We start from the raw sequence: 25,782 nt of genomic DNA, 5'->3' as shown, positions 1-25,782 counted from the left end.
GAACCCCCTAAGTCTACAGTGAGGGTCTGTCTTCACCATCTATTTTATTTATTTATTTTAGATTTGTTGACCAGGCTAGTCTAGCTGGATACATATCCCTTTTCAGTAGAGGCCCGAGGAGAAAAGCTCCAACATGAGTGATTTAATACATTCAAAATATTCTAAGAATGACTAGTTTCACATTACATAATAAGACATGATAAGAAAAAAAAATGTAAAAAATTGTGAACAATGTCAGGTTTCATTAGAGTAGAAGTAAGAAATAAACAAGTCTTTATGCTTTAGTAGGGTTCATGTGAAGTCAATCAAATCTAAAGCATTAGAACAATAGCAAAACTATTTAGTAGTGTTGTTCATAAGATATGGAGTAATTGTTAAGGAAGCAGGAGAAAAAGAAATAGGGGAGGGGAGAGAAGAAAAGTAGATTCAATCAGGCTTTGAGCAGGGGGAAAGCCAATGTATTTTAAGGTGGTCTCTAAGGTGTTTTTTAAATATTAGAGAGGATGAGAGTGAGGTGAGTGTATTAGGAAGTTTGTTCCAGATTCTACCCACAACATTGGAGAAGAGGGAATCACCTGTTTTGTTATTAGAAGGGTTGCTGGCAATAATTAGCTTATTAGCTGAGCGTAGTGTTGAAAGATTTTTATAAGGGGAGATCAGATTAGTGGGGATGGGAGTATTAGTAGGGTGGTGCAGGATTTTTTGTGCAATCACAAGTTGATTGTATTGTAGTTGATTTTGTAGTTCTAACCATTTGAGTTGTTTAAGGTTGAGGCAGTGATGGGTTCTGTACGGAGAGCCAGTGGCAAATCTGGTTATGTTATTGTAGCTAGTTTCAATTTTGGTGAGATTATGCTTTGATAGATTGGTGTAAATGGCAGATGCATAGAATAGGGTGGAAGTAAGATGAGTCTGGGCAATGGATTTCTTAGCTAGTGGTGTAAGGAAGGGTTTTATTCTATACAGGGAGCCTAATTTTTATTAACAGTTTTATAATATTATTAACATGGGCATCAAAGCTGAGGTTATGGTCAATAGTTATACCAAGTAGTTGAGCAGTAGAATCAGGGGAAATGCAGGTTCTATTATCAGAGGTAATAGTGAAGTGGAACTGAGGAGATTTTATGGTGGGAGTAAAGAGTAGTAGCTTAGTTTTCTTGGGGTTAAGAAGAAGGCAGCGTTGGGTGAACCATTTTTCAACTGTGTTAAATACATTTTGTGTAAGGGTGTGGAGAGAGGAAGAAGACTTGGCAGTACAGATAAGAGTAGAGTCATCAGCATATTGTATACAGGTGGATTGTGGAAAAACAGTATGGAGATCATTAATAAAGATGGAGAAAAGAAGAGGGCCTAGGATAGAACCTTGAGGAACTCCAGTGCTCACTGGGAGGTGTGTGGATAGATTATTGTCCCAGAGTACTGCTTGTTGTCTATTTTCCAGATAAGATTTGAACCAAAAGATTGCTTGTGGGTCAAGAGATTGGGCTTTTAGCACATTAATAAGTAGGTGGTGATTGACCATATCAAAGGCTTTGGAAAGGTCAATAAATAGAGCAGCTGAGAGACAGTTATTGTTACGATTCCTATTTATGCAATCAGTAAAAGTTAAAAGGGCAGAAGTAGTGCTATGAAAGGGCCTAAATCCGTGTTGGCAGTTAGAAAGCAAGTTGTTTTGGAGAAGGTGCTGGAGTAGCTGATGGTGAATACATTTTTCCATAATTTTGGCTAGTGGGGAGAGTAGAGCAATAGGACGGTAGTTGGAGATTTCAGTAGATTTACCTCCTTTGTGCAAAGGGATTATATGTGAGAATTTCCAAATAGAGGGGATGTAGGCTTCAGAGATGGATCTGTTTATCAGGATAGAAACAGGGTATGCTATGGCTTTGGCTTCAATTTGAAGGTATTCTGCTGGGAGGCAATCAGCAGAGGGAGTGCAGGGTTTGAGTTTTTGAAGGAGTTTGCAGATAAAGGAGGTTGGTACAGGTTGCAAATGAAGGGAGGGAATGGGACTGTTAGTGTGTAGTGTAGGACTGGGGGTCATGGGAACTAGAGTTTGAGTTAAAGTTTGAATAGCTTCAATGAAGTAATTGTTAAAGGCATTAGCTATTTGCAGAGGATTACTACTGGGAATAGAGCAGGGGGAAGGAGTTGTGGCATTGCATCTCATCTCAAAATATAACATCTCTGAGTTTGCCATTTCTCTCAGTTAGTGTGACCTCAGATGTGGTATATTTTAAGATCAGGGTCTGTGGCCAGACCCTCCCACACAGGGCAGTACAAGAAGGATTGTTACACTGTTATTGTTTAAATATGCAATAATAGCATTCTGGACAGTGGCAAGTCGGTCCACCATATACCACTCACAGTAAGAACCGGATTGGTAAGGCAAAGTATCCCCAGTTTTCATTACATAAAATGAAGTTAGCTGCTGCCTTATTGCGCACATTTTAAAGGCCTAGAAAATATCTCTTTCTAATGGCTTAAACTGTTAGAACACATTAAAATGTACCCATCTGATATGAAAAGCCAAGAGCAACTACCAAAAAAAAAAAGAAAAGAAAACGAGGTAGCATATTTTCACTATATATTGAAATCTATTACATTGCTAATCTTCCAGCATCAGTATACATGAAATGATTTTGTTTCCCAATTTTTATCACCCAAAAATGGCCCGAATGGAGCTGCCATGATGATATTATCTCACGCTCTAGCCAAGATCTCTTCATCCTGCAATTCACTATGAGTCCTCATAAGACTACATCACAGACACAAAATATTTTGTATGGTCTTGCTTCTCCATTCATTTGCAGTGCGAGTTCTGAGATTTCCTGCTTGCTTTCAATGTCTGAATAGTGTCAGTTTAAATTTTGGGCTGACTCCCTTTTTAACTTCTATCTTTTATACAACATTTTAAATTACTTTTAAATGCTAATGTACTTGTTTTGCTCATGCTTAGAACTATATGTTTAAACTACACTTTCTGCTTGAGTGTGACGTCAGTCATCTGTGACATATGGCTCCGGGTTTTTTTCTTCTTCCAATTTCTTAAACAACCCAGGCTTTTTCTGCCTGTCCTCCACATCTATTCAGTGTTTGAAGAAACAATTCAGTTTTAATTGACCAAACATGAGAAGTACAAATGTTAAAGTGCAATACATAATACATGAAATGTTGAGTATAAATTGCCTGCATGCTGCTGTCTCATTCAGTAGTCCCTTTAAAGTCAATTTTGCATATTTTCCAAGCCATTCATTCAACACAGATTTTGGGCAAAATCAACACATACTCACCTATCCACCGCAATGGCCAGTAGGGCATTGGTTGAAACATATAGGGAAACCATCCTCAGGTAGTTGATTGAAGAGCAGAGCACACGTCCAAAATTCCAGTACTGTTCTCTAATGACATAATAATCTATTTCAAAGGGACAACATACAACAGCCACAATCAAATCAGAGATTGCTAAATTTGTTATTAGTAAGTTGGTGACATTTCTGAGTTTCTTGAAACGGGCCAAGGTTATGATGAACAGGAAGTTGCCAATTCCACATACAATCATGACACAAACTAGAGTGACTCCAATGAACACCCTGGCTGTAAAAAGAGCATGGTCCCCAGTTTCAATCCCTCCTTCCTCCCCTGGAAAGTTCATGTAGTTATAGTCACAGGTCTGGTTCCGTGGAGGGCCTTTGTCATCACTGGCTGTACCACCATAGCTTGAAAAGTTAACACAGTGTTCATCCATATCTAATGGCCTCCTGACTTATTTTAAGGCAGTTGTTTTATAATTTATTCATGTCTATTCTTCAAATATACGTAGCCATCATTTAACATTAGAGAAACTGATGTGCTTGTTGGAAAGCTCAATTTCCCCACTCTCTGAACTTCTGAAAAGGCGCATCAGCTATTTTAGATGCACTCAAATATTATGACACATTTTTTAGTAGACATTGCATTACTACAAGTAATTCAGTTTCTTATTCAGTGCATTAGGCTGTGTATGGCTGGAACCTGCATGTACATCATGGCTCAGTTTACCATTATTACGCTGTTTTGCTAGGGATGCCCTAATTTTCATATCTGTTAAATAGAAATTGTACAGTTAAGTTCAAGGCTTTGATTAAAATGGAGTAAAGAGATGGGAGAGTTCATTTAAAGTATGTGCAATTTGGGTAACAGGAACTTGCTTGTGGATTGTTCTTTAGAGATTAACTTTCACCATTAAACCAAGCTACAGCTTTTCATGTACCACTCTATGTTAAAGAACATAACAAAACTTGATGAAATATTCTCAGAGGATTTTTCATCTGTATGTCATTTTATTAGCACTCTGTGTTTTCAGCCAAGTAAAATAACAGTCACATTTCGTCTGTTAAAGAAAGTATTACAATATGCACTTGCTGTAGACAGGTTAAAGATTCCAGTGAAGAAAATGGATGAAATAAGAAACAGAACGGGTGGAATTTTCAAAATATTCCTAGATGATACAGTTTTGAGAAGACTGTGTCTGGCCCATAACTGCTGGTCTGTGAAGGTAAAGATAAAAATAAGTTAATTGTTTTGTTGTCTACCATGCACTTAAGCAATACAAGTTTGAGCAATATTTTAATATGTTCACAAAAGATAATAATGTTATTAATATAGAGGTATAAATATGTATCACTGTTCATAGGACAAAACAAAATTTCAGGTAGCCGGATAAAACTTTGCACATTTCATTAATAATGACTCTTCCACCAGGTGCTTTAATATTACATAGGGAAAATCAGTATTAATAACATAGTATGTATAATTCTTACTGCTTTAGCCACATATAAAAGTTATAATCAATATTCTTTTCTGATTAATGAAAAGATGCAGTTCCCAATTAAGTCCCTTTTAATATTGTGCATCAACCTTGAATGAAACTGTTCAAACAAATAACACCATTAACAAAGAAATGACAAACCTGACACACTTCAAAGATACAAGCAGCAATACTCAAGAAAGTTAAGAGATATTTTTTTTGTTTGTTTATTTGGACACCTTGTGGCTGTTATCATCAAAAATGAACATTTTAAACATAACCCAAGTCCTCAAAATTCCTAAAAATCTGTGATGCTTTCATTGCCAAGCCCTTCAGTATATCATTAATGAAGCATAAGGTAGTGATATGTTCTTCACATCTGGAAGACACCACAATCACATCTCTGCTCCTCTGGACCATAGCCCTGCGAGCTTAGGAAATCATTGGGCATGATACAGAGAGAGGATATCAGGATGACTCAAAGCTGTACCATCCTGAAAACAGTGAAAAGTTTTTCAGACTTTGTTATTTTATGCCGTATTCACAGACCAACACCATACACAGCATGTAATAATGTCATCAAGTTGCTCTGTCCATATATGATCTGCTGAAGCATTAACAGACACTTGTACATTAGGCCTAGAGTTTCCTTTGTCCACTGTATACTCTAGTCTTGTGTGCTCACTGTTGCATATTTTAAATACATTCATACATAGTGCTTGTAATACCAACTGCTACTAGGAAAAACTTGCTTAGGTATATACGTATAGCCTGCTTATTTTCTGAATGACTTCTGGCAGATAGCTATTTTATGTTACTGTGATTGACTCGAGTCTTTCTCAGCTATCTGTACACTAAGGCTACTTGGCTAGCGACTGTTATAGCAATATAGCTTGGGCTCTCAATGTGATTCTAGTGCCATTTATTTGATATAGTTCTGTAGAATACTGTATGACTGTGTAATCCCAATCTGCATACCTTAACCCATTTGTTTCTATCTTGTTGTTTTCCCTTCTTCCCTCCTAACTGTCCTCCAAATAACCACTTTGAAAAACCATAAACCCCAGTGCTTTGTTTTCAGAACTAAGGAGCTGTTACCAAGCACGGCCACAACACCAAACTGCAACCTTCTTTACAGCCTCCTAAAGATAGCGACTAAGTATATGGCAAAGCTAACCTATCATAGCAAATAGAAACCTAAGGCTATTAAGTTAACATTAAAGTGTGTTTGTAATGCTACCTAGCCGTGGTGAGCATGTTATCCCAAACACCTAGCCGTTTCCTACTTCCTGACCTGCTCCTTATCTACCCTCCACATTCCCCGACTCAAATGTTGTTCTTGTAAAATAGCTAAAGACAGTAACTGACATAGCTCCAACTGTCTATACCCCTTCCCAGAGTTTACAAACCCACACTTGCTAAAAGAAAGGCAAAATCAGTCAAATGGCTACTGATTTACATCCTACTTTTTGACTAATCTTGTTTCCCTTAACTTGGACTTAATGATTGTTATTCTTTGCAATATCTGTCAACTCTGGTGTAATCTGCTTTGTTCACCTTCGCTACGCTCGGGCTCACTTAGCTCCCCACCCAACCCCCCCATATAATTTCCTTTATACCTATCCAACTGATACCTCCCACCTCCAAGCCCTTCCCCTTCTTGTACCAAAGCAAGCCAACTCTACATACTCTTAATATACTTCTGCACAATGCAGTTACTTTTTACTACACCTCACTATCCTTACTTCTCTTCCCACTATTGCCTATCAACCTTTCTCAACCATCTATCTCAAAAGCTCAACCTTGTTATAAACATCATATCCATCCTCTTCACTCAACTATAATGCCACCTCCCTCTCCAAGCATGTCTGGCTCAGTCATCTCTGCTCTATTCCTCCTCCTATCTCTTTCCATCCTACTCACCATCACATCATCTCTCACACACCTACCCCATTTTTATAAAGATTCCACTAACCTACACACTCATACCTTCTCTTATCCACAGCAACCTTTAGTTATTTCTGCATCTCTTCTTCCCATGAGCACCCTAATCCCTAAAATAAAAATTCCTTCCTTCTACTCACTAGCAACTAAAAGCAAGACAAAGTACCTCAGCACCTATCCACCAAAAACAAAAGCCTACCATCACCCTTTAACCCTACTCATATCTGGAGACATACATCCAAATCCTGGACCTACTCCCAACACTATCACCTCTCTTAATACCTCTTCCAACTCTAACCACTCACCCACGACTAATAAACAAATCTCTTTCTATTCTATCAAAGCATCCTTAACAAAGTTAGCCAGTTTCATACATGGATAACACATTATACCTCAGATGTTATTTGAGTAACAGAAACTTGGCTAAAACCCCAAAATCTAGACAAAGACATTGTCCCACCAGAATACAATATATTTTGCCTTGACTGCCTAAGCAGAAAAGGTGGCAGCGTTGCCATAATTTACTCCAGTAACCTCACTCTCTCTCATGCTAAGCAACCAATCCCCCCCTTTGTACATGCCAAAGTGCTGGCAGCTAACCTCATCCTCAACAACTATACTACCATTACTGTAGTGGCCATCTATATTCCACCAGGGGGCAACATTCCCCTGTTGCAAAACATTCTCTCATATCTCACCCAAAACATTCCTAATGAAACCATCCTCTTAGGAGACATAAACATTAATTGGCAAACCCTCACTAATCCTAACTCTCCTCATCATATAAATCTATATGGATTTACACAACTAATCCCTCAATCTACCCACACTAACAAACCTCACTCCCCTGGCTCCCTGATAGGCTGGATACTTGTTTCCAATCCCTGCAAATACCACAACCCAGAAACACTCGCTGACACCCTAAGTGATCACTCACCAATAGAAGTTCTCAGATACACCCGCCACTTCTCTAAACCACACAAGTATATCACTTGTCATAAGATTTCCAACTTTAACCCTGAAACATTTAAAACCCCTCTCTCTCAAGTTAATTGGAATTTCCTCACCTTGCTCCCACTAGATGAAGCTGTCAAATCCTTTAACTCAACTTTCCTTAACATCTTAAACTCATTAGCCCCACCCAGATAAATTTGGATAAAAACTAATATATTCCCTTGGCTAGCTAAAATAACTCATACCCTTCTGAAAACCAGATATAGGGCTTGGAAAATATGGACACAAACAAAACACCCCGCCAACTTACTAAAGTATAAAGAACTCAGAAACCAAACAAAAAAAACTCATCAATAAAGAATAAACTATTTCTACTATAACCACCCAACAATATTAAAAACTGAACCTAAAGAATTCTGGAATGCTGTCGACCAAATACTCCATCCTGGCAACCCGACTTCTCCAAATCCATGTCCAGACAGCTCACCTGACAATACAGCTAACACCTTCAACACTTATTTTATAGAATCTATATCTAAACTATTTAATCCCAACCACTCCAGCTCCAATTCCCCTAACTTTCCTAATCCTTCCTTAACTACTAACTCTGAAAACACCTTCTACCTTAAACCTGTTCCCACTTCCAATATTATAATTCTACTCTCCAAGCGTAAACCATGCTCTGTATCTGCTGACAATATCCCCTCATATTTTCTCTAGATAGCAGCCCATTCCCTCACTGTACCAGTATCTATCCTAATAAATCGCTCCATCTCTAAATCTAAAGTTCCTTCAATCTGGAAACAATTCTACACAATACCTATTCACAAAGGAGGTAACTCCACAGAAATCTCCAACTTTAAACCTATTGTTATCCTGTCCCTCCTATCTAAAGTCTTGGAGAAATGTATACACAAACAAGTTATACATAATCTCATACATGACAAACTACTCACTCCCACATAACATGGCGTCCGACCTAAGCATAGTACCAGCGATGCTCTGCTGCCCTTCCTCAACACTATTTCTCTAGCCAAAGATGATCATAAACTTATCTCTTGTCTATTCCTTGACCTCTCAAAGGCTTTTGACACTGTCTCTCACTCTCTCCTATTAAACAAACTAAAAGACTTTAATTTCTTCCCTGATACAGTGGCATGGTTCTCTAGCTACCTCATTGACTGACTTCAGTCAGTGAGATGGCAGTCTGCTCTATCTACTCCCCTTCCAGTAAGAATGGGTGTTCCCCAAGTATCCATTCTTGGTCCACTACTTTTTAATATCTTTACCAACTTACTGTACTCCTCTTGTTCTCAGTCAACCATTGTCCAATACACAGATGACTCTACAGTCATCATTATTGCCAACTCACCCTCTGAACTCCTATCAACCACCTAATCATCCTTTAACTCGGTAGAGACATGGCTCTCTAATAATCAGCTCATCCTCAACTCTAAAAAAACAAAGTTGCTTCTCTTTCTTCTCAAAAAAGTAAACCATATCAAATCTTCCTTCTCCATAATGTCCCTCAACTATACTCCCATAACTGTCGAAACTAGCACAAAACTACTTGGTGTTACCGTTGACGATCAACTAAAATTTGAACTACACATAAATAATTGCATCAGAAAAACTCATCAGAAATTGGGACTCCTATATAGAAATAAAAAATTCCTTACCACTGAAGCCAGGATTACTCTTACGCTTGCATACCTTCTACCTTGCTTAACATACTGTTCCCAAATACTTACAAATCTCAGCTCCACACTACTCACCAAACTAGAGTCAACCTATCACAAGATAGCAAGATTTGCAGTACAACAAACCTATAAATCTGGATAGAATTGCCACACCTACTTCTCCAATCTCAGTTCCAAATCATTCACTCCATACTCTATCAGCCTGCTTTTTGTCCAGCACTGTCATCCCTCATCTCCCACTATACCCCATCTAGGAATCTCCTGAGCTCATCACACGACCAATTAAAAGTCTACAAACCCAAGTCCAAAACTGGATGTAACACATATAGCTACCACCATTCCATCACATGGAATAAACTCCCCCTTGAAATCTGGGCCCTCACACACACCAAACAATTTAAATTTGTCACCAATGAATACTTTAAAAGCCAGTGGTCCTGCACTGCCCTCACCCTCCCTGACCTCAGCCATCTTACATAGTCACTACTAAATCAGTTTTCTCTCATCTTTCCCCCCATAAATTGCCTTCTCTCCCTTTTTCATTCTAGTCTTTTCCTTTCTCTCCCCATGACCTCTTAACCTTCCCCCCTTTATAAAACTATAAATACTGCAAGAATAACTGCTACTAAGTAATATAAAATACTTGTAATAATACCAAACTCACCAAGCTACTTATATAACTTCTTATGTATTACAACACCTCATCATTCCTGTTTTTGCTACTTTTGTTTTTTTATTAGACTTGTACATGTTTTGTGATTACTATAAGTATCTAAATTACCATTGTATTCTACTTTTTGTTAATGCGGATGTACTTATGGAGCTTTTCTCCACCACTCCCAGCTGACTCTTCAGGAGCTAGATCCACTAATCAAACCCAGATCACTTAGACTACAACCAAGATGGTTTTATGAACAAGCACAGTACTACTCATTAGCATAAAATAATACTCAAAGTATTAATGAAATAATGACAAATAGTGCAGCTGATCCTAGAGGGAGTCATTGATTAACCTCATGGGTGGGATAGACACACTGTGTTTCACTAATCATATACTCACTTGTATGGCTCAAGCTAGCTCCACCTTCAGCGTTGTTATAGATCTTACCAAAGCCTTTTATTCTGTACAATGTTACCCCTGCTCTTACTAGAATTTATACATTATCAGCTGTCTCTAATATATCTTCACTAGATAGATGCATAGTTATCTTAATCACTGTTTCTTCAAAGTAGAATAGGAAATTCTCTATCTCACCCATCAGGTTAATCAAGGACTCCCTCTGGGATCACCCCGTGACTGCTCTGTTTGTCATTATTTCATTAATACTTAAGTATCATGCTCATTAAAATTCCATAATTATTTTTTGCTAATGATAAGATTCCATGAATCTCAAATCCATCATGTTTAAAAAATAAGCTCCACGCTTGAAAATTATCTTAAATCAGTTCTTTCTTAGTTCAATATGTTAGATTTAACATTAAATGGTAATAAAATGGCATTTGGCAAAATTAAATCACTATCTCAAGTTCTACAGATTAGTTGGTTACCACTTAACAAGAATCTGTATCTAAAAAAGTGGTCAGTATTTGTCATAGTAGCAATCCTAGGACCTGACAGTCTATATCAATGGTGAGAGAAGCAATTAGGCTAAAGGGAGAGGCATTCCATGTGATGTAACTGATAAGTACTGACAAGTCATTGAAGAAACAGCTGCAGTAGTCTCCAAACAAAGGCCTATGTGTGGCAACAGATTGGTAGGGTCATGGAGAATGACTTTCAGACAGCCACAAAGAGGTTGTGACAAATATCCACTAACTCAAAAGGAGGAGGTACGATATCAGCCTGGCTGTCCTCCGCAGGGACGGAAAAACATTGATTTTAACTGGGGACATTGATGAGATGTGATAAAAGAAAATTGAGAAACTCCTGAATCTAGTGGACATATCCTCCTCTAAGGAGGTATATTCAGAAGCTGATGGTGCAGCTTGACCTCTTTAACTAGATTAGGTCACTTTAGCAATTAAACAGTTCTGCTGTGGTTAGGGTACATGATTGGATAAGTTCTGTCTAATAATGTTAAATGCTGCAAGTTTTGGGGAATTGTGGTTAACATACCATTTCAATGTAGAGTGGAAGGGTGGGATAGTATCTCTGGAATGGCAATCTGGAGTAGTGGTCACTATCTTCAAAAAGGAAGACAGGACAGTGTATTCCATTTATAGAAAAGCTATACTGCCTTCCTGGAAAGCCATATTCCTTGGTGCTAGAAAGTAGATTTCAATCACTAGATGAACCTTTAATTCTGGAGGAACAATGCAGGTTCCATCCTGGCCATGTAACAGTGTATAAGCTCTTCGTAATTTGCAGCAAACTTGGGAATTTGCCAGCTGTCCACCTCTGTTCTGTAAACTAAGAAAAGGTGTATGGGGCAGGAACCAAAACATTACCAACCTTAGTCATTCTGCCACTACTGCTGTCCCAATGATTGGGAGACAGAGGTTGTAGGCTGTGTTAGCTAATTCCTGCCACAGAGTAGTCACCTGAGAGTGAGGGGCAGGTTGTACAGATAATGGAGCTGTGCCAGTGGACAAAGTTGGTGATGTGTTTCCCACAGTACCCATCCCTGACAGTGACACTATGGCCACTGTTTACGCCACTGTTGCCATTATTGTCATGCTCAGATGTTTAAACAGTCCGAGAAACCACAAATGCAGCTGCCATTTTTATGTGGTCAAAACAGAGCAGCCCTTAAAGTGTAGAATATACAAGCATGTAAATGATATAAGGAATAGGAAACAAAATAGTGCACTATATAAACACTCCCCGGTTTCTTTGAACTTTGAAAAGTTCTTATTTGGAATTTTGGAAAGCATTAAGCTTTACCCTGTGGGGGGAGACTGGAAAAATACATTAAAGAAAAAAGAAATAGAATGGCAACTTAAGTTAGCTGCCATGTTTCCCCCAGGTTTAAATGATGCAATTTCTATTGCACCTATCTTACACGGAAAAGCAAGTAAAATATAAAAAATATATAAATTTTATGTAAAGCGGGAAGATTTGGGAAGTTATATTTTTATATATAACGTGTTTTTTTCACAATATATTTTCATATTTTATCTTTATATATATATTTTGTTTGCATATTTGTGCATTGTAATACCTTAACACACAGATTGCTTTGTTTTAAGTTCCCCATATCCAGGTTTTCTTAAAAGTTGATTGTTTTTTTTTTTTTTAATTAATTGGCTTTTTAATGTGATTGGTAGAGATGTGAGAGGTAGAGTATTTAAACTGTTCATTTTATTATGTATTGTATTCTGATGAAGTCTCCTTTTTATTGAAATGAAAGCGCTCACTATTTTGTGTTCTAATTAAAGACATTTTAGCAGCTGCATTTGTGGTTCCTCAGACCGTTATTTTCATTATGCTATTTATGGTCAGATGTTTCCCAACATCAGGCATGCCCACATCAATGGTGGTGGACCCATATACTGACTCAGCTATGAAAGTAGACAAAAACCAAGCTATACAACCCAAGTTTGGTGGGTGCAAGACGCATGGCTTATGTTGACACTCTTGCTTGGGAACTAAGGTCATGGTGGCTCTTTTCCTGCAGTGACTTGTCACTCCAGGAAGTGATATAGACCAGTATCTGTGGGAACCAGTTATGAGGGGGGGTGTATGTGGGACCTGTACAAGCTGGAAGTGACAGGCAATCAGGCACCAAGATAAAAAAAAAAAACTGTTCTTCTGCTTGCCTTAGTAAAGTTTCTCATTAACAAAATCTTAATTGTGTCATTCCTGCAGTAACAGAAATTGCCAGGACATCCCCAGTCTACTTTTCTTTGGCTCTACAATTGTGTGGCAAAGTGATATGTAAGCCATTATTTCCATCACAAATTGCAGCAATCACAACTCAGCAGATGACTCCTAGTTTTTCATATCTTTTGTCACATTCACACGAGAAGTCAGCAAGTCTGGGGTCCCAACATATTTCAAAATAGATTCCCTGTTCTTTTAAATTCAAAGAAACAAACGTGAAACATTCTTAAGCCACGAGAACAAACATGCTGACTGCAGATGAACAAGAGAAAAAAGAGAGAAATAAAAACACATTTTAGTACAGTTGTTAGAAGGGAACAAAATCAGAAGTCAGACTCTTTCCACCTCCATTTGCCCACTGTGTGACTCTGACCAAGTCAGTTAACCAGACAGTGCCCCTGGGTTGCCCATGAAAAGAAACACATGTCCAGTAGTATTACCCACTTAATAGCTGTAGAAAATAAAAATAAAGGAAATCACATTTTCTGCCTGTTTCTAAGCTAAACTGAGTAAAATAATAGCATAACTGCTTTATTTATTTAATTTATTTATTTATTTAATCTGTCTATCTCATCTTATTTTATAGTGATGGTAAATATAACTTGCTGAGTTTTCCATTCAACATACTTATTGATTTTTTTATCTTTGTTCAGTGCTTAGGATTAAGTGTTTTTTTATACTTTAGAAATAAAAATAATACAAATTAAGTAATTTGTAACACTTGAGAATTTAATAATACTTGGTCTTTCTGCTTCACTGCTCCCATTTAAGTCATGTATAATACACATAACAACACTGGCACAAATCTTGACTGGATTCTCACTTCCAACCCAAACCTCTATCACAATCCCTGTACTCTTCCTGACTCTCTCAGTGACCATCTTCCCACCCTAGTTCATAGGCATTCTCCTCAATTCCACAGACACCACAATTTTAAAGACTGTCTCAAACTCTCCAACTTCAGTCCTACCATCTTTAACAATATAGTTTCCTCTTTCGACATGGTACTTCTTATACAACCTTCCCCTTGATGAGGCTGTCTCCAAATTCAATGACATCTTCCTCAATGCTTTAAACTCTATGGCCCCCATGAGAAACATTAGACTAAAATCTAACTTCTCATCCTGGCTATCACAACCCACTTGTACCCTTATGCTACAGAGAGACAGGGCCTGGAAGACCTGAAAAAAAAATAATCTGCCAACCCATCTTCAAACCTATAGACAACTCAGGAACCATACCAAAAAACACATTGATAATGATAAAAGACAATACCATCATAAACCACTAAATAATCCTCACTCTAACCCAAGAGTATTTTGGAACAATATAAATAAGCTCCTTTACCCAGGTAAGCACACCGGGTCTATATTATAACATCGAAGTCTTAAAACTTCGAATGTTATAATATCGAACCATTTCGATCGAAAGACTATAACATTAAACACTCAGAATAGCAAATTATTTCCCAGGGAAAAAAATTGCTGTTGCGACAAACATACACGCAGTACAAGCACACCAAAATAAATAATCCACACACATACACTTCACAAAACCCTACACTAAACCATACATACACTACTAGCTATCCACATACTTTAACCCAACCCTAACCCTAAGGTCCGTAACTACCGCACACTTACCTTACCCGGTCCCTTACCCTAAAGTCCCTATCGCACACTCACCTTACCCGCTCCCTAATCCTAAGGTCCCTATCGCACACTCACCTTACCTGCTCCCTAACCCTAAAGTCCCTATCACACACTCACCTTACCCGTTCCCTAACCCTAAAGTCCCTATCGCACACTCACCTTACCAGTTCCCTAACCCTAAGGTCCCTATCGCACACTCACCTAACCCGCTCCCTAACTCTACGGTCCCTAATGATCGCACACTCACCTTAACCCAATCTGTTTGCACACTTACCTTAACCCAGTCCATAACCTTTGCTCCACAGTCGAGGAAATAGCGAAGCTGCAGAAACGGCCCACCAAATACTTTCCCTAGGAAAGTATTCGATATTCTGCAGCTTCACTATTTTCAACGTTCAGTGCATAGGGTTCGATATTATAACATTCAAAGTTTTAAGACTTCGATGTTATAATATAGAGCCAGCACACCACACCTAGTCCCTGTCCAAATAGCTCTGACCCCGATACAGCTATTCTTCTAAACACTTTCTTCATGAACTCTATCAAACATCTTACTAGTAATAACTTAGTAAAATCTTCTGGCTACCGATCCCATTTCCACCCCCTCCACCTCTACCTTCTCCCTGAAACCCACTCCCACTGCTTATATCAGATCACTGCTCTCTAAACTTAAGCCATGCTCTCCTTTGTCTGACAACTTACCCTAATTTATCAAAATTGCTGCTAATACCATTACCTATCCCATCTCCATACTTATCAATCGATCCATCCTAGAAAACACTATACCTAATATATGGAAGAAATTCTATGTTATTCCCCTTCATAAAGGAGGTAACTCTACAGACCCCTCCAACTATCGCCCCATTGCTATACTATCCCCACTTCTCCAAAATAATGGAAAAATGCATACATAAAAAAATCCTTCAACATTTTTTACAGGAGAATCTACTAACACCTACACAACACGGCTTTTGTCCCCACCATAGTACTGCCAGCACTCTCATAACTTTCACACAGACTATTGCCAAAGCTTGTGATGAAAACAAAATGGTCTCTAGTCTCATCCTCAATATATCCAAAGCATTCGACACTGTCTCCCACAATCTCCTTCTATCTAATCTAAAAAACCTTAATCTCTCACAATCTACCATACTCTGGTTCTCCAGCTATGTCTCCGATAGATTCCAGTCTGTCAGATGGCTATCAGCCTCCTCTCCTTTCCTCCCTGTTCATACTGGTATACCCAAGGTTCAATACTAGGACCCCTCCTCTTTAACATCTTTACAAATTACAAATAATCCTTACACAGCCTGCCCTCACTCCTTTCTTATCCAATATGCTGATGATCCCACTATCATATCTTGTTCTGATAATCTCTCCCACCTTCTGTCCTTTACCCAAGACTCACTTCTAGATGTCAAAAAATGGTTAATCTTCCTCCCCATATCTCTACAAAATTGTAAAAACTCCCTCACAGTCTCATCTTTCAATAATACTACTATCTCAGTTGAAACTCATACTATACTCCTTGGCATTATTATTTGTGACCAGCTTAAGTTTGACATCCATACTTTACAAGCCATCTAAAAAACTAACCAGAAACTAGGCCTATTTTATAGCAATAAAAAAATACATGACTAAGGACACTAAACATTCTCTGGCACAAGCTTTTCTACTGCGTACTCTCTTTAGGTAGGTTGCACTGCATCTGAATTGTTTTAGTGTGTTTTAGATGCTTTTCTGTATATATAGACTTTTTGTATATGTAGACTAGCTACTTATTCTATTGTATTACTGCCTCTTAAATCGTTATTCAGTTGTGCACTTGCCTTGCTTCATTTAAAAAGTTTTAAATTGCTAATTTTGTAAAGTTTTAATTGTATTTACTGTTTAGGGCTACACACTCAAGTGCATTAGCCTTTTCTGTGTTTATTTACTGTATTATTGCATTGTTTAGCCTGTTTTAAGCAAAAAAATAAAATACTATCTTGTTTGCTCGTTTCCCAGCGTTCTTAGCTAGTATAGTCCAGATCCCAGGCTTTACTGGTTTCAGGACTTTATTTTCTGTGTTCAGAGCTATCCAGACCTTGCTGTGGTAGAGGGAAGTCCTACTGCTTACCATTGGGAGTGGTGAGCATTGTGCTGCCTATCTAACACTTGAGGAGTGGTTTCCAGCTCTGAAATTGTAATTTTAGCCATTTTGGGTTGATTTCTATCCCTTTAAACTTTCTGGCTTAAAAATGAGCGTATTTGCACATTTTTGCATTGTGCATCACCGTGGGGCTACGGTTAAACTATTCCAGGTGCCAGAAAGTGTGCTCTTCAAATTTTCCCTTAGATCTAGCTGGTTTCTCAGTAGTAGCACTAAAATCTGAACCCCTGTGACTCACACTTGCTCTAGAACCTGCTGGAAAGCACTAGGAAGCCTTAAACTGATGCAAGCACTCAATTCTCCTTGTTAATAAAAAGAAATTAATCGTAGGCACTAAGCCTATAATTGCAAAGTACCTTGCAAAGGTAAGGGAAAACAGCTCTTGTACTTTACAAAAAAGCACCTAAACAGGCATGTCCAAGGGTCAGCTTCCGATGATTTCTCCTGTCCACCTGGTGAATCTGGGCATACTGGGGGAATGCAGCAACTGCCTCATGTACACAGACAACCCTCTCCTCCTACCACCCAACAGTTCAACCTGGGAGAGATGCACTTACATAGCCAAACTGGAAGCAAAACTCTCTCCAGCCAAGATTGTGTTAGACAGTCAAGAGAAGGTTAACACCTGCACTACACCTCAAGCAAGACATAGCCCTTCAAAACCCACACCATCAACACTCACACATAGCAACACTAAACCCACATATGCAGAGGCCCTTAACATCAACCTGCTCAAGCAACAAGGACCTCTGAAGCTGAAACGCAAACAAACACCAGTCACAGCCAAAGTGACACATAGCTCACAACACCAGTGTGCCACCCAACAATAGTCCCTAAGACAAGACAACGTACCCAACACTTTAGTCATAGGTGATTCTATAGTCAGGCACACTGATGTCCCACTCACCAGGCTAAACAAGGAGAAAATTACAGTCAGCTGCCTGTTGGGTGCTAGGATCTGCCACATAATGCATGCACTCAAGTCACTCCACAACAAGTACAAATATAACTCATTGTCCATGTTGGAGTGAATGACTTGAGACATACCTCCCTGGACTACATTAAAAGAGACATGGAAGAGCTCTTGGATCATGTGATCCAGGCAGGTATGACCCTAGCTCTGAGTAGCATCCTGCCTTCGTCCAGAATGATACCACAGTATAAAGACAAAATGATTGACTTCAACAACTGGCTAAGCTTCTGGTGTCATTCAAAAGTGATCCAGTATCTGTCTGCTTGGGACGACATGATCGACAAACCACGATGTGTTGACAGAGATGGTCTGCACCTGTCACCCCTGGGATTCAGGATACTGGCTAAAGCTCTTGCCACCCCCTATAGTGCCTTTTTTAAGCAAGGTTCAAAGGACAAAACCACCACCATAACAGATGCAAGCATGCAAAATCTGAAGGTAATGCTACTCAATGCTAGAAGTCTAAACCTCAAAATGCACTCACTTGAGGCACTCCTTAAAATGGAGAACATCAACATCTGTGCAGTGACAGAAACCCTAATTCAAGGCTCCGGAGAGCACCCCTGCATTACCAGGATATAATTCATATCACACCTTTCATAGGTTCATAGGTTCATAGGTAGGTACTAGGCTATCGGCCCAAGAGCCTACGTAAGCCTAGCCAACAAGGTTCCCTGGCTTACGCCACCAAGAAAGTTATTTTCCTGTGCCACTGTCGAGCAGAGGTACAGAAGTGATCCCCAGAATGTATTTCCTATTTCCCATCCACTCATCAAGATTTTTCTTGAAGAGTGCCAATGAAGAACCTTGCTTGACATAAAAGGGTAGCCTGTTCCAGAGTATGGGAAGTCTCTGGGACAGGAATGTATCCCTCCAGCATGTCCTGTTTATTGTGGTGACAAGGTTTAGGTCCCTAGAGTATGTAGAAACGCTATCAGCTCAGCCGAACAGCAAACCAAACAGCAAAAACTGCAACGGATCCACCAAAAAGTGCTCCTCACCGTTAGCTCGCAAAAGCGATATAAAAGCAGCTTGACATAACAAAAACGATATAAAAGCAGCTTGACAGAACAAAAAATCTTTCACTTCCACAGCTTCTCATGAACAAAAATAATTTATTGATAGCCAAATGATAACACTGTTAAAAACAGATCCCAAATACACGTATAAGACAATTGTGGTAATATAACCATGAGTTAAGCGCTTTCACCCAACATAATGGACTTCCTCAGAACTGCTACTACCATTCAACTGACTTTAAATAAACGTTTTGGCGCCAAAAAGTTTGAATTTTTATGTTTTCATTTAAAGCAACAGTACCATATAACTAAATGTTCGGTTCTCTTCCTTACTATATATTGCTAAAATTTCTTGTCTTACTCGTAATATCGAGTAATCTAAAGCATTCCATATGTAACATTTAGATAAAACCACTTAAATCAAATATATATATTATTCATAAATAATTTTAAAAAACTTATTCCATAATCAATTTAAATCTCTAAAAACATCTCGCCCGCTTATTACGTTAGTACTACTGCTTGATCTCTCAGTGTCAATGGATAATATCTTGTTAATAAATTCATACCTAAATATATACATAAATTATATCTAACTATGTAAAAATATATAACCTATGAAACTATACCTACTATATTCATATCTTATGAATTCCATATGTGTTGGAAATAATAATATAAAAACTGAACTCCAGGTAGACTATTATCTAACATAAAAAATTTAATTAAATCTAAGATACATCGAAAAAATACTTTCTCTAATAATTATTTAGAGTATAGTAGCTGTCATCCAGATAAAGTTAAATATAATGTTTTCAAAGGACAATGTATAAGAGCTATATGAATGACCTCTGAATATGATAGTATGATAGAAGAACTTAACTTTATTAATAAGTTATTTTTACAAAGTGGATATCCTATAAATATGCTTACTAATGTGACTCAATACATTAAACAGGAAAGGGACAAAAGATATAAACCATTATTAGGAGCTGGAATGGTGAATTTGTCTAAAAGTAAGTTAGCCATACAGGATGAAAGTAATAATAGTTCAACTCCCTTTCAGAGATATTGTATTATTGAATATAATTTAGCAGCAGATGAGATTAAAAATTTAATGAATAAATATTGGTATTTAATTATGGGTGATAGCGATTTGATAGAACTGAAGTAAACCCAACTTCATACATAAAATGGGACGAAATATAAAACATTATATCGAACAATATCATGGTAATATTAAGACCAACAAAAGGAATAATAGGATATATACTAAGAAATGTGGGGCATGCAGTCAATGCAGTTATATACTGGAAAAGGATAAATTCCAGTTAGAAAATGGACATAATACAATGGTTAGATTCAAAGGTGGGAATTGTAACACTAAAATGGTTGTATATCTGGCTAAGTGTAATATATTTACTAGCTATTATATAAGTAAAACTGAAAGATGTTTTAAGAAGAGGATATATGACCATACATACAGTATTCGAACCAAAGATAGCACCAATGCATTATATAAACATATTGAGAAAAATGATAATACACATCAATTTAAATTTGCTATCTTGGATATTATTAAAACTAACCCTAGGGGGGTGATATTAAAAGGATATTAAGTTATAAGGAAGTATGGTGGCAAATTTATTTAGATGCCACTATACCACCAGGATTGAATGACCATATTCCCATTAAACCTATCCTGGAAAATAAATAATATATAAAATATATGATTATAGGAATATTACAGAGTATAATTTATGTAGGTCCCTGTATTTATGTTAGATAATAGTCTATCTGGAGTTCAGTTTTTACATTATTATTTCCAACACATATGGAATTCATAAGATATGAATATAGTAGGTATAATTTCATAGGTTATATATTTTTAGCATAGTTAGATATAATTTATGTATATATTTAGGTATGAATTTATTAACAAGATATTATCCATTGACACCGAGAGATCAAGCAGTAGTACTAATGTAATAAGCGGGCGCGATGTTTTTAGAGATTTAAATTGTTTATGGAATAAGTTTTTTAAAATTATTTATGAATAATATATATATTTGATTTAAGTGGTTTTATTTGAATGTTACATATGGAATGCTTTAGATTACTCGATATTACGAGTAAGGCAAGAAATTTTAGCAATATATAGTAAGGAAGAGAACCAAACATTTAGTTATATGGTACTGTTGCTTTTAATGGAAACATAAAAATTCAAACTTTTTGGTGCCAAAACGTTTATTTAAAGAGTCAGTTGAATGGTAGTAGCAGTTCTGCGGAAGCCCATTTTGTTGGGTGAAAGCGCTTAACTCATGGTTATATTACCACAATTGTCTTATACGTGTATTTGGGATCTGTTTTTAACAGTGTTATCGTTTGGCTATCAATAAATTATTTTTGTTCATGAGAAGCCCTGGAAGTGAAAGATTTTTTGTTCTGTCAAGCTGCTTTTATATCGTTTTTGTTCTGTCAAGCTGCTTTTATATCGCTTTTGCGAGCTAACGGTGAGGGGCACTTATTGGTGGATCCGTTGCAGTTTTTGCTGTTTGGTTTGCTGTTCGGCTGAGCTGAAAGCGTTTCTGTTGTTGCCTTTGCTATGGATGACACCGGTGCGATATCACCGAAGGGAATAGAAGCAGAGAAGGAAGACCTTGTGGGTCTAAATGCTGAGATTAAGCAGCTTAAAGGTGACTTGAACAAACTTATTGACTTGGTCAACCATTTATACAATAAGGGTAATGCAGTAACATGTGTTAAACCATCAGGAGGTTTGACAAGGAAAAAAGGTCTGATGCAGCAGTTAACGCTAATTTGCCTACTGCTACTTGTGATATGGAACCCTTGAGGTCTCGCCTTACAGCTAATATTGTCAACTCTAAAAGTGAGACAAATTTGGACAATGGGGTGATGGATGTTAACAATGATAGTTTTGCTATTCCTAATGGCCAAGGCTTTGGTCAGAAAGACACTGTAAAGGGATAATGTAATGAACTGGACATCACAGATCCACTGAATAGTAGTAGGATAAATATAACTGATTTTACTTTTGATTTCTCTATTTATGATATAGATGATGAAGCCAAAAGAACTGGCACTAAGCCTAAAAGGGTGCTACCACTCAAAACTTATTCATCTGTGACTGGTAAAGACTTGCAACAGAAGAAAGATATGGTTTATTCATATACACATTCTGGTTCTCGAACTGAAGGGACAGATACTTTTAATAAGGACAAATATTTTAATCAATTTCTTACAGTCAATTGTAATATGGATTATAAAAAGCCCAATCAGAATGTTATGTCTCCTGATAGAGACAATTTGGGCAGTTTAAAAAGTATGATATATCTTTTAGGTAAAAAACTAAAAATTATCAATGGTTTAAAAATTGATAATGCATATTTGGTGAAATGTATTGATATTAATATAGTGCCGATGGGTCTGAGATTTTTTAAGCAACCTATGGGCCTAGATTTAACTGACAACGGGATTAATGAATTTAATACATTTTTTAATGACTGTGGTTTTAAGTTCATGCGTATGCTTATTAAGTTTAACAATGAAAAATTAAGCAAGTTAGTACAAGAATGTGAAAAATTAAATACAATGATTACTAATGATCTTTTGTTCTCAGAGTGGGAAAAATTGTATATTAAACAGTATCAAATTGCTGATAAATGGATTAATAATATAAGGGAAAGGAAATTGAGAAAGATTCAGAGGGACGTAGATCAATATAAGAAAGAGATGGCCTATATATGGCCTACAAAGAGTGGACAGAATAAATATAAGAATCAGAATATTAATAGGACTCAGGAGGACTTTAATGGTCAGGATAGTCAATATAATTATAAAATGAAAAATTTTCGGAAGGGCATTTCAGTTCATGGACAACCATACCAGAACAAAGATTACATAGTAAATCACCCACCATATATGAGGGACAATCAGAGACATACATGGAGGGACAATTAGAAAATTGTCCAAATCTACCTACTGATAGGACAGACGTTATAGTATGTAGGGATAATATATATACTTATAAAAGTTTTAGTATATATAATTATTCTAATACAATTATAAGTCGTCCACATTTTGATTTGTTTACTAGGGGTATGAAATTTATACCTAATCCAAAATTCAATTTAGTTGATTGCATATGTGAGTTTAAGAAATATATAAGAAAGATTAATTTAGCTATGCAATTTAAGAATACAACTCATTTAAGTTTTAATAACAATAATAGTATTAATTATATAGGTGATAGATTGAAAAAAAACAGCACCTATATCCCACCTAGCTATCCAGTAGTGGATACCTATGAAAAAGTAGTGACTAGAGAAATTTATCAGAGATATAATGAATTCAAACAAATCACGGATAGTAGTAATTTAACCGAAGAAGAAGAAAAAATATTAAGATTCTTACAAATAGATAACAACATTCGGATTATGAAACCGGATAAAGGTAGAGGAGTGGTCCTTTATGATAATATTGAATATATAAAAAAGATGTATGCTATCTTACATTATTTGGGTAATTATGAAACAAAATCTATTAATGAGATCAACATAGCCTACCAAAGAATTGATTCTTATTCGGATGAATACTTGATAGATGGAAGAATCACTAGTGAGTTATTTAATTTTCTTTCAGTAAAATATCCTCAACTAGCCACTTTGGTAGGCATACCCAAGATACATAAGGACACCTCCAATCCACCGTTCAAGCCTATCATCTCAGGAAGCAAATCTAAAATCTTTCCTATTGGTAAATATATAGATACTAAACTTAAATATATTTATAGTATTGCGCCACACATGATGAAAGATTCATGGGAATTTCTAAGAAATTACCCAATTGGAGTATGGAATGAAAATGTTATATTTGTCACTATTGATGTTGTAGATTTTTATTCATGGATTCCAAGAGATGAAGGCCTAGAAGCATTTTCTAATACTATAACAAAATACAGTAAATATGAATGGGATGAAATATGTATTATCACTGAGATGATGTCTATAGTATTGGATAATAATTTCATCTTCTTCAAGGGAGAGTATTTCAAGCAGACTAGGGGTGTAGCTATGGGGGCAGCCTGTGCCCCTATCTACGCCAACCTAGTCATGCTAGAATGGGAAAATACTATACTATTCCCTAGCAAGTATTATAAAAGTATTAAACATTATTCCAAGTTCCTGAATGATATTTATATCCTCTGGAAAGGAGATATGGACTCACTACAGGCTTTTATCTGTTTCATTAATAACAGTAGTGAATATTTAAAATTTAACCACACATATAGCCTTGAGGGCGAAGCGTATTTGGATACTTATGTCTATCAACAAGGAGGGAAAATTAAATCTAAGATACATCGAAAAAATACTTTCTCTAATAATTATTTAGAGTATAGTAGCTGTCATCCAGATAAAGTTAAATATAATGTTTTCAAAGGACAATGTATAAGAGCTGTACGAATGACCTCTGAATATGATAGTATAATAGAAGAACTTAACTTTATTACTAAGTTATTTTTACAAAGAGGATATCCTATAAATATGCTGACTAATGTGACTCAATACATTAAGCAGGAAAGGGACAAAAGATATAAACCATTATTAGGAGCTGGAATGGTGAATTTGTCTAAAAGTAAGTTAGCCATACAGGATGAAAGTAATAATAGTTCAACTCCCTTTCAGAGATATTGTATTATTGAATATAATTTAGTAGTAGATGAGATTAAAAATTTAATGAATAAATATTGGTATTTAATTATGGGTGATAACGATTTGATAGAACTTATGGGCTGTAAACCCAACTTCATATATAAAATGGGATGAAATATAAAACATTATATTGAACAATATCATGGTAATTTTAAGACCAACGAGGAATAATAGGATATATACTAAGAAATGTGGGGCATGCAGTCAATGCAGTTATATACTGGAAAAGGATAAATTACAGTTAGAAAATGGACATAATACAATGGTTAGATTTAAAGGTGGGAACTGTAACACTAAAATGGTTGTATATCTGGCTAAGTGTAATATATGTACTAGCTATTATATAGATAAAACTGAAAGATGTTTTAAGAAGAAGATATATGACCATACATACAGTATTCGAACCAAAGATAGCACCAATGCATTATATAAACATATTGAGAAAAATGATAATACACATCAATTTAAATTTGCTATCTTGGATATTATTAAAACTAACCCTGGGGGGGGCGATATTAAAAGGATATTAAGTTATAAGGAAGTATGGTGGCAAATGTATTTAGATGCCACTATACCACCAGGATTGAATGGCATATACCCATTAAACCTATCCTGGAAAATATATAATATATAAAATATATGATTATAGGAATATTATAGAGTATAATTTATGTAGGTCCCTGTATTTATGTTAGATAATAATCTATCTGGAGTTCAGTTTTATATTATTATTTCCAACACATATGGAATTCATAAGATATGAATATAGTAGGTATAGTTTCATAGGTTATATATTTTTAGCATAGTTAGATATAATTTATGTATATATTTAGGTATGAATTTATTAACAAGATATTATCCACTGACACTGAGAGATCAAGCAGTAGTACTAACGTAATAAGCGGGCGCAATGTTTTTAGAGATTTAAATTGATTATGGAATAAGTTTTTTTAAATTATTTATGAATAATATATATATTTGATTTAAGTGGTTTTATTTGAATGTTACATATGGAATGCTTTAGATTACTCAATATTACGAGTAAGG

The 25,782-nt window shown here is 36.5% G+C and overlaps 1 protein-coding gene across 2 annotated transcripts in view; it reads right to left on the bottom strand.

Moving 5' to 3' along the window:
* LOC122792918 (prokineticin receptor 1-like) overlaps positions 1–25,782 on the bottom strand; it is a 74,558-nt gene that overhangs the window by 14,919 nt on the left and 33,857 nt on the right. For both annotated transcript variants that reach the window (XM_044060485.1, XM_044060484.1), the window contains one exon: positions 3,291–4,526. In XM_044060485.1, the coding sequence (XP_043916420.1) occupies positions 3,291–3,745 (455 nt within the window). In that variant the 5' untranslated portion in view covers positions 3,746–4,526. The remainder of the gene's footprint in view (positions 1–3,290; positions 4,527–25,782) is intronic.

This window comes from Protopterus annectens, chromosome 2.part0, assembly GCF_019279795.1.
Source record: "Protopterus annectens isolate FY-2018-M chromosome 2.part0, PAN1.0, whole genome shotgun sequence".
Lineage (NCBI taxonomy): Eukaryota > Metazoa > Chordata > Ceratodontiformes > Protopteridae > Protopterus > Protopterus annectens.
This window is presented reverse-complemented; position numbering and strand designations above follow the sequence as displayed.